Source organism: Ursus maritimus, unplaced genomic scaffold, assembly GCF_017311325.1.
Source record: "Ursus maritimus isolate PB19 unplaced genomic scaffold, ASM1731132v1 scaffold_2, whole genome shotgun sequence".
NCBI lineage: Eukaryota > Metazoa > Chordata > Mammalia > Carnivora > Ursidae > Ursus > Ursus maritimus.
In genome coordinates, this window is record NW_024424452.1 from 64,563,369 (window position 1) to 64,578,020 (window position 14,652).

Sequence of the window (14,652 nt, forward strand, 5' to 3'; positions counted from 1 at the left end):
TTCTGCTATTCCCCAACCCTTTGGGGGGTTGTATCAGGGTGAGGAAAAGCATACTTTGTATAGTAGATCCTTTCCACCCATCACTCCAGGGATCATGGAGAAGCCCATGGGTGAAGGTGGCAGGAAACAGGGAGAGAAGTAGCTGGGAAAATGAGCAGAGGCCTTGGTGTCAGGTTAAGATAATGGGACTTTATTTTAAGGTAAGATAAGAGCATAAAACCATTTTAAGGAGGAAAGTACCATGATCAGAGCTTAATTTATAAAGATTACTCTTAAGATTATGCCTTGGAATTGTTAAAGGACAAAGTGAGATGATCAGATTTTCCTTTTAGAAAGAATCACTTGTCTAAAAGGAGCTAAAGGAGGCCTAGAGGTATCTAAGGAGGGTACCAATGTAAGGTTTGAAGTAGAAGAGTGACAGGATGAAATATGCATTTTAAAAGAATCACTACTTTCAAAAAGCTTAAAAAGGTATAAATAGATAAGTGGGCACCCAGAGGAAACTTGGAATTAGAGTGAGAGCCAAGGCCTCCACCATGTCCTTCACCCGCTTCATTTGCCAGGGCTGCAGGCAACCCATGAAGCTGGATCAGTCCATGGGGACCTTGGGTCTCGAGACCACCCAAGAATCTGCAGCTTCCACATTCACCTCAGCTCAGAAGGAGCATGGCCCTCCCTCCAAGGTGGAGACGGACAGTGAGAAGCTGCAGGATGGTGCCTCCTATTCTATCCTCCCTGGCAATGGCAAGATGTCAAGAGATAGTTCTAACAAGTTCATCTTGCTTGGAAAGTTTGACTCTGCAAGAACGCTCAGTAACATCCAGAAGACTGCGAGGGACATTTTTGACATCCTCACTGGTGAAGAAGATATGGACCACCCCCTATGTGAGGACTGTACCGACAAACTTTTAGAACAAGTGGACACCCAACTCATTATTGTAGAATCTGAGAACCAGAAGTACAAATATTGGATGGGGAGGATACGTGAGGAGGAGAAGAAGACACTGCAGGGGGAGTTGGAGGGCCTGGAGTTGGAGGAGGCGACGCTGATGCAGGAGCTGAAGGAGGTGGAGAAGAACCGAGAAAGAATAGCAGCAGATCTGGAGGCAGCCCGGGCAGAGACGAAGATGCTCGACCAGCAGGACGAGCAGTACTGGAGGGATTGTAGTAACTTGCAATGGCAGCAACTGGAACTGCAGGACCAGCTGAAGAGCATAAAGCACCAGCTGAGACATGCCCAGATCCAGTGGGGCCGGCTGACGAAGACCAACGCCTTCAATGCCACCTTTGAGATCAGGCATGATGGCCCTGTGGGCATCATCAATAGCTTCAGATTGGGCTGCCTCCCCACCATCCCCGTGAGCTGGAAGGAGATTAACATGGCCTGGGGCCAGACAGCCTTGCTGCTCCTTGCCCTGTCCAACAAGATTGGGCTGGAGTTTCAGAGGTATCGACTCGTCCCCTGTGGAGAGCGGTCCTATCTGAAGTCTGTAACAGCTGACCCCGTTGAGCTGCCGTTGTTCTACATCGCAGGGCACAGAACTTGCTTGCATGTCAAATTTGACCAGGCAATGATGGCTTTTTTGGACTGCATGCAGCAGTTCAAGGAAGAGGCTGAGAAAGGCAAGTGGGGTCTTTGCCTGCCCTGCAGGATTCATGTGGAGAGTGGCGTAATGGAAGACTCCAGAAGCAGCGGTGAGTTCTATTCCATCAGAACCCACTTGAACACAGAGGAGCAGTGGACAAAGGCACTCAGGCTCATGCTTATAAATTTTAAGCATAGTCTCGCTTGGGTCTCTTTAAGATATCAAGAATAGCTTTTTCTTTTATGAGGGAGAGGGAGTATTTTTGCTTTAAAATATTTGATTTGTGAAAAATATCAGAAACTGTAAAATTGAAAGATATACAACATGCTTATAATTTTAAAAATAAATGGCAACCCAAGCATTAATTGTTCAGAGCAAACCAAAAGCCATTATTATCTACCCCTGAACATCTTTGTCCTCCCTTCCTTGTACTTTGCTGTTCCCTCCCTCCCCATCTTAACAAACATTCAAAATGTCAGCAAAGATTGAATTACAAGATGACCAGATAACTAGTACAGAAAAAGGATCAAGAGATGCAGAGGGAAAGCACTAGGGTGGGGCTGAGGGAAGGGGCTGGTGAGGAGAAAGCTGGAGTCTTCATAAACGTATTTGGGCCACTCACATATGTAGTGGGACTTTTGTGGGGAGGGCGAATATTCAAAGATATTAAGTTTCTGCTGCAATATATATAGTGTAAATCCCTCCTTCATCCCTGAAAAGCTTTCAGTGAATTTCTATATTTTCTTCAGTGATTTCAAAGTCAGAAGTGTGTCATATTGGGTTGTGCCATTATGTTGAGACTGATCTGGTGGGGGTGTGGCTGAAGAGGACTGGTAACATCTTGGCTGATAGGTCAATCCAGTCATCAGTTGAGAGTCATCAGGTGAACTCTTACAGAGACCTGAAGATTTAAAAGGAGTCAGCAGGGGTGGGGGCACCTGGATGGCTCAGTTGGTTAAACGTCTGCCTTCAGCTCAGGTCATGATTTCAGGGTCCTGGGATCGAGCCCCAAGTTGGGCTCCTTGCTCAGCGGAAAGTGCTTCTCCCTCTGCCCCTCCCCCCACTCATGCTCTTGCTAGCTTTCTTGCTTTCTTTCTCAAATAAAATCTTTAAAAAAGTAAAAGGAGTCAGCCAGAGAACTTTTTAAAAATGCAAATTGTATCCTATTTTTTACCTGCTGCTGCCTTGCTCCCAGGATAAAATTCAGCCCTGGGTCCCTCCGTGTCTCTCCAGGCTCACCTTACACTTCTTCCAGCATCTTCTTATTCCAACACGTACTAAGTCCAAAGTTCCCCTGCCCTTTGCCCAAGCTCTTCCTTACGTGTCAGGGTCTTGTAACCAAACTAAACTTGCTGGGAGCTACTTTAGCTTTGTAGTGTAGTTAGCGCCTAGGATAGCACCGGCCTTATACATAGTAAGCACCCATGAATAGAAATCATTGTGGGAAATGAGAAAGGAAGGTGGTTCATTTGTCACAGACTAGGACACCAGGAGATCGATTAAATGAAGGTCTAAGTCTATGATGGAATACCATGTAGATATTAAGATGTTATAGAAAAATATTTAATTATGTAACATTTAATGGCAATGCTTATATTAAGGAAAAAGATTAAGTTATAAAACATAATATGAAAACTCAGAAAAGTAGAGAAAAATGCAAAAAAAATGTATCCCTTGAATATAATGGTACTTACATAAAAGCTTTGTGTTTAAAAAAACTCTCTCCCCTTGTGATTAGGGAAGAAGATACTGGTTATCAGCATTTCTGTTTAACATGTGTCGGTGATCCTAGCCGGTGCAATAAATAAAAAATTAAAGGTCTAGAGACTAGAAGGGAAAAAATAGATCAGTTATTTTCATATGAAATAACTATAACAGTATCAAAACTAATCAACAGATAAATGGTTAGAATTAAGTCAATTAAGAAATTCAGTGACCACAAAGTAAATACAAAAATAAAAAATATTTTTATATAAAGGCAACAATTAGAAAAAGACCTTTGAGGGGCACCTGGTGGCTCAGTCAGTCGAACCTCCAGCTTTTGATTTCGGCTCAGGTCATGCTCTTGGGGTGGTTGAGATGGAGCCCTGCCCAGGGCTCTGTGCTCAGCAGGGGACTGCTTGAGCTTCTCTCCCTCTGCCTCTCGTCCTCCTCACACGCACGTGTTCTCTCTCTCAAATAAATTTAAGAAAAAAGAACTTTAAATGGTTCAAATCATTAAATACCTAAGAATAATCTGACACAGGCGATGATAACATAGAAAGCTATGTTATCAATTGCCCCTAAAGCAGAGGTTGGCACATTTTTTTCTATAAAAGACCAAATAGTAAATATTTTAGGATTTTTGGTCCATGTGATCCTGTTGCAACTACTCAATTGTAGCAACTACTTGTTTGGGCTCCTAAAGAGTAAAACCAGCCACAGAAAATACGTAATGCTTATTTGTATTGGGTATTTGTAAAGCTTGGGCTTCAATCAGCAACTTGCAATAAGTAAGATATAACACAACTTCCAGATCTTTGAAGATTTGTCTTAAAGAAGAGGTTAGTATCAGGCATCAGGTACAAGGGGACAAGTTTACCATATTTTTTTCTTTTTTTTTATAGGGTGGGTAGAGGGAGAGGGAGAGGGAGAATCCCAAGCAGGGTCCATGCCCAGTGCAGAGCTCAATGTGGGGCTTGATCTCACAACCCTGAGATCATGACCTGATCCGAAATCAAGAGTCAGACACTTAACCAACTGAGCCACCCAGGCGCCCCCATCATATTTCTGATGATCATTCCATATGTGCTGATTTGCAAATCTTTATTTCATCACTCTATTTCAAATGTCGTTTTATACCTACACAACCCCAATATTGTAGCCATTAATACAATTATCAGTTATAGCTTGGCTTCACCTAAAACTCGGGGAAAGAAACTGATTTACCTGTTGTCTCAAATGTTTTTCAGCAGTGGGTTTTGCCCATTTTAAGTTACCTATTGAGGGGAGGAGTGAGGTGAAAGGGACAGAGATGGATGTAACACTTTTCTGAGCATATTTTTGTAAAGGTTTAACTTTTGAATAGTATAAAAATGTTTCATATATTTAAAAAATGTAAAAATACGTCAAAGGGAAATGAAAAAGCAAGTGTAAAACTGATAATATAAACCTAATATCAACTTTTTAACATCACAGAGAAAAAGATTAAGTACTTTTGAAAACAGTAATGTGACAGCACATTCTGAGTAGCTATACTCTGAGATTAAAAGTATTACCGTCAGGGGCGCCTGGGTGGCTCAGTGGGTTAAATGTCCGACTCTTGATTTTGGCTCAAGTCCTGATCTCAGTGTGGTGAGATCGAGCTCTGCATTGAGCCCCGCCTTTGGGCTCCGTGCTCAGCGGGGAGTCTGCTTGAGGCTCTCTCTCTCCCTCTCTCTCTGCCCCTCCACCCCGCTCCCTCATGCTCTCTAAAATAAATAAATACATCTTAAAAAAAAAAAAGTACTACAGTTAAATATTAAGCATTGCCCTGTAGTTCTATTGGGAGTAGTGACACAATTTATAATTTTAAATTATTTTATGTATATTGTAAGATAAAGCTGTCAGTATTTGGACTGGAAATATTAGTATGAATTCTTGTGTGTGTTGTGTGTTTGGTTTTTTTTAGCTGTGTTTCTTCAAAGGGTCTGGAAGCAATATCAAGCTGGTCCCCATAAGTGCCCCCAGCCACCAGATCTTGGTTTCTAGGTCCCATTCCCCAAGAAAAGGACACTCTCAGGGAAAAGATGGAGCGCACGCTTCATCATTTCCCCTCCCATGTTGGATTTTAGCCATATCAGTAACCCCAGATCAAGACACGTGAGTGTTTTTCTCCTTCCATTTCTGGTATCACTGAGAAGTCATGGATTCTTTCTCGGGAAGAACCGCAGTTCATTGCCAGACGATAAGGGAATATTGTTTAGAGCAAATGCCACTTCATAAATGTAGAAGGAACAATAGAATAGAAAATAACCCTTTTGCAATCCCTGAGGAAGTCGTTGACTCAGGTAAGGGTGATCAGAGATGCAGAAGCAGGGTCCTGGGGGCGAGGGTACTTGTGGCATACCCAGTGTTACCCCACAGACTGAGCGACTCACTGACGTACGTTTATAACGGAGACGTTTGCTGCCGCACTTTACGCAGGTTATCAAACTTAACATCACTCATCAGGAGATGACCTAATGTGTCTCCTGACGGGATGTATTAACCTCACAGCATTGCTTGTGAAGTCTCGTTACGGGGCAAGTTTGATGTGACTCTTACAGAGCCTCTACACCGATTTTCCAATTTACTGGATCAAACCAAATACCATTACAAAGAAATAAACAGATTAATCTAGAATGTGAGATTTTCTATGGGACGCTTGGACGAGGTTTCAAAAAGTCATCTTTTTTTTTTTTTTTCCAGTAGGAGGGTTGTATTAGATTAACAGAGACAAGCATGAGGTAACAACCAAATGTAATGTGAACTCGGAGAAGGAAATACTGCCAGCCGAGCAGGCCTGCCGCTAACAAGCTAGGCCACGGAGTTCTGACCCACGTAACCTCACAGAACAAAAATCAGGTCACTCTGTGACCAGGATGGAGCAAGACAAAAGCCAGACCTCTCTGTAATCCTCTCTAAGGACAGACAAAAACAAGAATGTTGTCCAAACCACAAAAATGGCCCAAAGTCTCCCTTCCCTGCTTTGTTCCTCCTTAAGAAAATCATAGAATTGCCTTTGCGTTTTGTCAGCACGCAATCCAGAGCAAAAGCACCACGCCCTGACCCCTTACCAAGGAGCATTTTCAGCCTTTCACAGGGCTCCTCCCTACCCCACCTCCCCCGTCCTTGCAAAGAGCCAGTCAGTCCAGCGTTGTTCAAGGCACGTTCCCACGCAACCGGGCAGCAGGGCATCGACGACTCAGACTAGATTCTGGTTTGGAGAAAATAAGAGAACTGTAAGACATTTTGGGGAAGAATTATGGAAATCTGAATATAGTCTGGTATTAGGTGGTGTGTAGAAAATCATGAATTTTCTTAGGTGTGATAATGGTGTTGTAATGTTGGAGAATATAATTTTAATGTATATATTTAGGCTTAAGATGTGTCTTCAGTGGACTTTGAAGTGAGTCAGCAATTTAAGAAAATGTATTCAGGTGGCTCAGTCAGTTAAGTGCCTGCCTTTGGCTCAGGTCATGATCCTGGAGTCCTGGGATGGAGTCCCTCATCAGGCTCCCTGGGCAGGGAGCCTGCCTTCTCCCTCTGCCTCTCTATCTCTCATGAATAAATAAATAAAACCTTTAAAAAAATGTATTCATAAAACCATCGTGAGATGTTGAAAGCTGGTGGTAAGTAGGTATGTATTTATCATACAATTTCTTCAACTTATTTTTTCAAGGTGCACTTTTTTGAGATAACTGTTGTATAACATCGTATCAGTTTAAAGTGTACAACATAAAGGTGTGATGTATGTGTCTATTGCAAAATGATCACCGCAGTAAAGCGTAGCTGACACCCATTGCGGCACATAGTTAAGCATTTTCTTGGGATAAGAACTTCTACTCTTAGCAACTTCCAAATACACAATACAGTGCTGTTAACTCTATCACCATGCTGTGCATTACATCCTTAAAACTTATCTTATAACTGAAAGTCTCTATCTTTTGACCCCATTCACCATCCCCTGCCCGCTTCCCTACTAATCTGTATTCTGTATCTGCGTTTGGGGTGTTTCTTTTAGATTGCACATATAAGTGAGATCATACAGTATTCATCTTTCTCTGTCTCATTTATTCTTTAACTTTTTAAAACAGATTTACAAAAGACCCACTTTTATAAATTTTTTTTAATCTTGAAAAATGTCAGATTTAGAAGTTGAAAAAAAAATCCCAACTCCCCGGTTCGGCCACTTAAAAGCTAAATGAATGGAAACTGGGTACTCTTTTTAAAGTTTAATTTTCTTTCCTATAAAACAGATAATAGTATTAATCTCACGTAATTGTGGGGATTCAGTGGTAATATTTAAAGTGCTCAGTAAAGTGCTTGGCATTTTATTACTATTATTATCATCATAATTATGAAGATGTTGTAAATATTAATATGTGCTTAAATTTGTGAGTATTTGTATGACTTATATGACTATTCCTACATCATAAATTTCTGGACAGGGAATTTCTGGGTGGACAAATATGAATATTTTTTTAATTTAAAAAAGTTTATACCAAATATTTTTCTACATGAGTATGTCCCAATGCACCCTAACGCTTGTGGGTCTGTAACAGAAGTACAAGTGAAGATGTGCATATCATATGTGTAAATACTTGAATCAAGCAGCAGACTGTTCAGTAAAGTATGTTCTATCCTCCTACTTTGACAAATACACCATCATTATTACCTAGAAGTCCAGTTTCAAATTTAGAGTTTTTGGAGTCCTTGAAGTTGGAGGCTGGGAAGTTCTGGGTCCATGGCCCCGGGGCCATCTTCCCTCTCCCTCCCACCCCTGGTCGGACTCTACAGAGTCGAGGCAGAGTTTCATGTGCTTCCCTGTGAACTCACTGGCTTCAAGCTTCATATGCAAGTTTATCCAGAGCCCTGCAATCAGCCACCTGTTGGCTACCCCTCCGGGTCAGAGATGCACATGCCAGCAGCACAATCTGCCTTTGGGAAAATGGTCTAAGGAAATGAGAGTCCTGTGTAGTTCCTGACATGGCCACTAGGAGTGCAGGGCCCTAGATGTCTGGAGAAGGATCTAGAAGGGGTGCAGAGGGGGCTCCGGATGAGTCCGCTGCCTTAAGGCTATAGAATATTCCCCACGATGGGGAAGTCCACAGCACATCAGGGCCTGAATGGGGTCCTCTAAATTACAAAGAGGCCTCTCTTGCTTCTGTTTTAGGGGGTGCTGGATTTACCAGTTTATATTCCCACGGAACGTGTGAATTCCATCACATAATAATTAGCACTGGATGATATCAACCTTTAAATATATTTATCGATCTATTACATGAAAAAACCTCAGTGTTGTTTCAACTTGAATTTCTGTAATCATTGTTAAACATTTTGGTGTTTACGGGCCTTTTGGATCTTAATTTTTAATTTATTTCTATTAAGTAGAAAGATCTTTTCATATATAAGGGAAATCAGCAGTTTGCCATATGAGTTACAAGTATTTTTCTCCTCTGTTTTCCCTTCGATTATAATTATAGGGTTGGTTATCTAGAAATTTTTATTTTCGTTTTTTTATGTGGTCAAGACTGGTAGTCTTTTCCTTATGGGGTTTGTGTCATGGTGAGAAGGGTGGTCTCCATGCCAACATTATCAGATTATACACCCACGCTTTGTTTTCCTCTGGTACATAATAGTTTCATTGTTTTTACATTAAAATATTTGATCCATCTGGAATTTATTTTTAACGTGAGATTTGATTTAGGACTCATGGTTCCCTTTCATTCCAAATGGCAAGCTCCTTGTCTCAACTGCGCTTATTAAATAATCCATCCTTTGGCATGGACAGTCTGACTTGCATGTGGTATAACCACACCTTAACTCCTTAACAACACTCTGCAGTCCTCAAGGACAAAGACTGCCTTTCTTCTCTTGGGACCCCATGTCAATGGGCAGATCCTAGGTGCTCAACAAATACTTGGGAAAATGGGATAATTTGCTGGCATCTAGAAAGAAAGTAGTAATTGCAAAGATGAAATGAAATCATAAAGTTCTTAGTATAGCATTGCTACATATTAAGGTACTACTACTATTCTTTGGTTTAGGTTTTTAAAAAAATTATATCTAGTGTTATATTTAGACAATGTTATTAACAATATATTGAAAAGAATGATTGTTGCCTTTTTGGTCAAGACTCTTACTCCTTGCTGGCTTCAGTGCATGAGTCACTCCTTCCCTCCCTCCCTTCCATCCTCCCCAAATCACACGGTGGCTAATAAGTCACATAGCTGTACACTATTCCCAGTTGACCTCAGATTTTTTTTTTTTTAATTCACATGGCTCACCATCAAGATTGAGTTATGGGGAAGAGGGAGTAAAACACAACAGTAAAGGGGTTTTGCTTGTTTGTTTTGCTTTTGTTATAACTATAATAATGAAGAAAAAGGCTTTTTCAAACCTTTGTTGATTTCATATTTACAGACCCGTCATCCTAGCTGTGTCAGTCCCCGCAGGTACTGTCACTTCACTGGGAGACTGCTTCCCATCTTCCTCCCAACTTCCCCCAGCTCAGAGGTTCTCGAGGCAGGTTGATAGTCACAGGAGCTGAGTTCGAGTGCCCGGACTATCCTGGGCAGTATGACCACTCTCTTTCCCTTCCACCCACTGGAGAAGCACCCTTATTATGGTGGATCTGTGTCCATTCTGTTTCAGCTTTGGTAAAACCAATTCACCAGAATGATTTGAGCAAATAACCTTGGCCAGCAATGCTCCTGGTGGCTGAAGTGTCCTGGAAAGTCCTGGGCTTTGTAATCAGACAGATCTAGTTTCAAAAGATGGGTCGGGCACTGGGGGCTGGGGAGAGTTCCCTAATCTCTGTGCTGGATTTCCTCATCTGTAAAACCTGATCATGTGACTTGGAAAGAGCCACTGTGAATGGGCAAGACCAGAGATCTGTAGCACAGTAATCCAGAAATGAGAAGGTCCAGAGAGCCCCCAGGAATAAAGCCCTCATAACAACGTCACTGGAGACACCGCCTGCTACAGTGGGCTCTTTTCATTTGAGCTCTGTACCTCTTCTATTTTTACGTCATAGATGATGGAATTAACATGTCTAAAAATGTCAAAGGAGAGGGTGCCTGGGTGGCTCAGTTAGTTAAGCGACTGCGTTTGGCTCAGGTCATGATCCCGGGGTCCTGGGATCGAGCCCCACATCAGGCTCCCTGCTCAGCGGGGAGTCTGCTTCTTCCTCTGCCCCTCCCCCTGCTTGTGCAGGCTCGCTGTCTCTCAAATAAATAAATAGAATCTTTTAAAAAATTATGCTATTTCTAGGAGCCCTGGAGTATTTGTATGAGAGTGTGAAAATTAGACCAGCATGCATTCATCAGATACTTGTGAGGACCAGCTCTGGACTAGGTTCACGCCTAGGGACAATCTGAGGGGAAATTTTTCTCAAAGACTCAGAACCAAGACAGAGAAGAAGCACAGATAACTACCATAATTTCAGGCTGCTTGAAGGAGTGATAAAGAAGGTGACGCTATGAAGAGAAAGCTAACTGGTCAGGGAGAAGGGGGAGGAGGATGGGTACTGACGGCAGGGTGGTCTCCCTGAGGGAATCAAGGGCAGGGAGGGCACAGCCCAGGGGAAGGTGTGGGGCAAGAGTGTTTGGCTCTTTGGAGAAATAGCATGAAGGACAGTAACAGCATAATTCACCATACGTAGAGGCATGGGAAAATAAAAATAGTGAAGATAAATCAATTTTATGGTGTATCATGCTAGAAAGAATGTTAGAAACATGTCCAAGATATATACATTCTGGGGAAAAGACATTACTGAACGATATACTGTATATAGTATAATTACATTGAAAATATATGTATGAATGAATATTTGTCATTAGTATGAATATTTTTTGAAAAATTAGAATCTGTTACAATGAATTTAGACTATATTACTAATTTTTTAAATTACATGTGTATATATAATATATTTAAAATTCAATGAATTTTATGAGCTCTTTCCCAAGGACATCTGAAATATGAACAAATTTTGCATGCCGTTTTTGGTGGCTCCTGTATCAGATTAAGAATTCCTGATGCAGAGTTTAGGAAAAGGAGAAAAAAGAATGAGTCAAGTCGTGTGACGTCAGCATTGTTGCTGAGCTGTTTGGAGGGTAAATCACGGGGTATGTTTGGGAGTTAAAACTCTTGGGAAGAATTCTCGAGGCTCTTAGCTCTGGAGCTTAATAAACATGTCGTTTGTCTTGTTTTGTCTCTACGTTCATCAAGCAACTGTCTGATTATAACCTGGCTTCTCATGTGAATTCGTTTCCGGGGGCGGGGGAATGCTGATCACATTGGTTATTTGATGGTGCTCCTTTTAAAAGTTGTTCATTATTATTGGGGTTTCTTGTTGGTCTTAGATGAGTGTGGTGACATGAAGTTGTCAATGAGAGGTAGCTGTCCTCTGGTGCACAGACAGGTAGAGGCCGGGGTCATGCAGCTGAGGACCAGCTCACGGACAGGGCGACCTGACCCTTCCAGGCCCCAAGGAGCAGCCTGTGGCATTCAGAGCACCCGCACTATTGCTCCATCAACACCCACCTGGACAGACAAGGTGCCCAGTGGTGTTAATTTTGTCTACATTGGAGATCCCTTATCTCAAAGAGTTTATATTTTCTGAGAGAATGGATTGTTTAATGGAAATGGAGAAAAATATACTGCAGTGCAAGGTTAGAAAAATAATGTAAAAATGGACAGAATTTGTAAATAGTTAAAGAAGTGGCAAAGGGCTGATGGGATTATCTGGATAGTTTGCATTGTGAACTTGACGTTCCCTGGATTTGATTGCATTTCCTTGGTTAAAAATCCTATGTACGGTGTGGATTTGTTTTCTTTTGCCCATTACAGGAAGGCCTGGCCTAACAAAATGGGGTCCCTTTCCTGTTTTTAAGAGATTTGTAGCAATGTGGTTGTTCTGTACAATGCCTTTCCAGGGCAAGAAGGACGGCAGTCCTCTGTCTCTGTCTCATTTACCACGATATTGACACTTGACCGGAGACTCCCTTATGGTTCTGAAAAAGGAACTTGTTTTGTCTTCCAAACAGAGAGCAGTTCACAGGAAGAGGGCAGCGAGATTTTGGTCCTTGCTACCAGGTGGCCCAGGTCTGGACCTCCACTCATACAATTTCCTGTGTGACCTTGGGCAAAGTATTTATACCTCTTTGCTTCCATTCTTTTCATTGAGAAAATGGGGGTGATAATATTTCATAAAGTATTTGTGGTAGAGGGACTTAGGAAATGACAGGGTCCACTGTAAACCCCCACGATATGTTCTTATTGACGAGGGGGGAGGGCAGAGAGGTTTAGAGGTGCCCTAACTCAAGAGTTCTCAAACTTCAGAATCATTTGGAATACATGCAGCATTGGAGATTGTTACGGACAGATTGTTAGGGTCAGAGTGACCTACCAGTTTCTGCAGTTTTCTCAGACTCCTTGAGCTTAAAATATTTAATAAGTCAAGTTATGATATCTTGGGGTAGCATTTCCTGAACCCCATCAAGCCTATGAGGTGATGAGGATTAGTTGAGGTCGTGAGGACGGGGCCCCCACCGTCCTCAGATTGTGCTCTTACAAGACACCAGGCTTGTTCTGCCAGCTTCCAACACCCCATGTGAGGACACAGCAGGAACGTGGATATCTGCAATCCGAGAAGAAAACTCTCACCAGAAACCAAGTTGGCGGGTACCCATATCATGGCATTTCCTAGGCTCTGGGACCGTGAGAAATACATTTGTTATTTAAACCACCCACTCTATGGGATTTTGTGAAGGCGGCCCCGACAGAGTAAGACACCCGTGGTTGCTGCTATCCCCTGCCCCTCAATTGTAGGTCTGGGTTGGGGCCTGGAATCTTCCATCTTTTTTTTTTTTTAAAGATTTTATTTATTTATTTGACAGAGATAGAGACAGCCAGCGAGAGAGGGAACACAAGCAGGGGGAGTGGGAGAGGAAGAAGCAGGCTCATAGCGGAGGAGCCTGATGTGGGGCTCGATCCCATAACGCCAGGATCACGCCCTGAGCCGAAGGCAGACGCTTAACCGCTGTGCCACCCAGGCGCCCCTGGAATCTTCCATCTTAACCAGGTGATCTGATGCAGGTAGTCTTCAGGAGACCCTTGAAGAAGAGCGTAGGATGGTCTCCTCACACAGGGTGAACTTGGTGTCATGCTTTGACTCTGTCCTGTACCTTTCCACCATAGGCTCTCCTGCCTTCTGACAACCGCTGTCCTGCAGTCTCTCAGAAGCTTAAACAAAACCACCCCAGTTCCTTTATGAGGTCAAGGAAAGGGGCACCTGGGTGGCTCAGTCAGGTAAGTGTTCTCCTCTTGATTTCGGCTCAAGTCATGATCTCAAGGTCATGAGATTGAGCCCTGCATTGGGCTCTGTGCTCAGCAGGGAGTCTGCTTGAGATTCTTTCTCTCTCCCTCCCCCCCAATGCTTTTGCACGCTCGCACACATGTGCACTCTCCCTCTCTCTAAAATGAATAAATAAAATCTTTAAAAGGTTGAGCAAAAATTATTTTAAGATCATAACATTTCTAACTTTTCAGAAAGGCAAAGAATGCGATTATTATAAAGGTTTAAAATATATTACAGAAAATTAGGAAGAAAATAATACGGCTGGAATAAACATATGATAGAATTACTTCTGAAGTCTTATTAATAGTTTAACACTGAATTAAAAATATAGAGACAAGCACAGCCTGTTGTTTCTGGATTGCATTTCCAGCACGAACTGCACCAAATCTTTTGTTCTCGGTAGATGCCTTTGCAGCCCACTTCTCAGTTTGCCAAGATCAGCTTTTCTCACTGCCACCTGACATTTCCTTTTATTCATCCATTCATTCCAAAATATGAGAAAGCAGAGGTGAACACCCAGAAGTGGTGCGTGCCTTCAAGGGCCTTCCATTCCCTTGGGAAGATACATGAAGACCAAGACAATCTAAAATTGTGATGAGGTTGATAAAGGCGGTGTGGCCATTTATGACGGGGAGGACGGGAGAAGGAGGAGGCAGGGAGACAGTGTTCAGGAAGGACGTCCAGAGCGCCATCTTGGACCCTGTGTGAACCGTCTGTGAAATTCAGAAATGAAGCTGCAGGTGGCAGTTGGCAGGACGAGTGTGAAGGTTGGCGAGCAGGCATTCCTCTCAGGCGCTCTTAGAGAAGTAAGCCCAGTCCCTTCTAAAGATCACCACCCTCTGCTCCGCACTGTCCCACCCTCACCCCCATCGTCCACGGCAGCAAGTGCAGGAGACATTCGCTGAGGACGCCCTTTTTGTGGGACAGTCTCTGATGAAGCCCAAAGTTGTAAGAATCCCTACCCTTATGAAGATCACAGGCTGA

The 14,652-nt window shown here is 42.7% G+C and overlaps 1 protein-coding gene across 1 annotated transcript; it reads left to right on the plus strand.

Moving 5' to 3' along the window:
* Positions 1-536: 536 nt before the first annotated feature.
* On the plus strand, positions 537-14,652 carry BECN2 (beclin 2). The gene is made up of 3 exons (XM_008697256.2): positions 537-1,695; positions 14,395-14,474; positions 14,551-14,652. The coding sequence occupies exons 1-3, from the start codon at positions 537-539 to the stop codon at positions 14,650-14,652; spliced, it is 1,341 nt and encodes a 446-aa protein (XP_008695478.2).

Excerpts from the sequence above, each read along its gene's own strand:
- BECN2 (XM_008697256.2), top strand. The coding sequence starts at position 537 with ATGTCCTTCACCCGCTTCATTTGCCAGGGCTGCAGGCAACCCATGAAG. Across the intron at positions 1,696-14,394 it reads GGAAGACTCCAGAAGCAGCG|AAATGAAGCTGCAGGTGGCA; the intron begins GTGAGTTCTATT and ends TGTGAAATTCAG. Across the intron at positions 14,475-14,550 it reads TCTCAGGCGCTCTTAGAGAA|CAAGTGCAGGAGACATTCGC; the intron begins GTAAGCCCAGTC and ends CGTCCACGGCAG.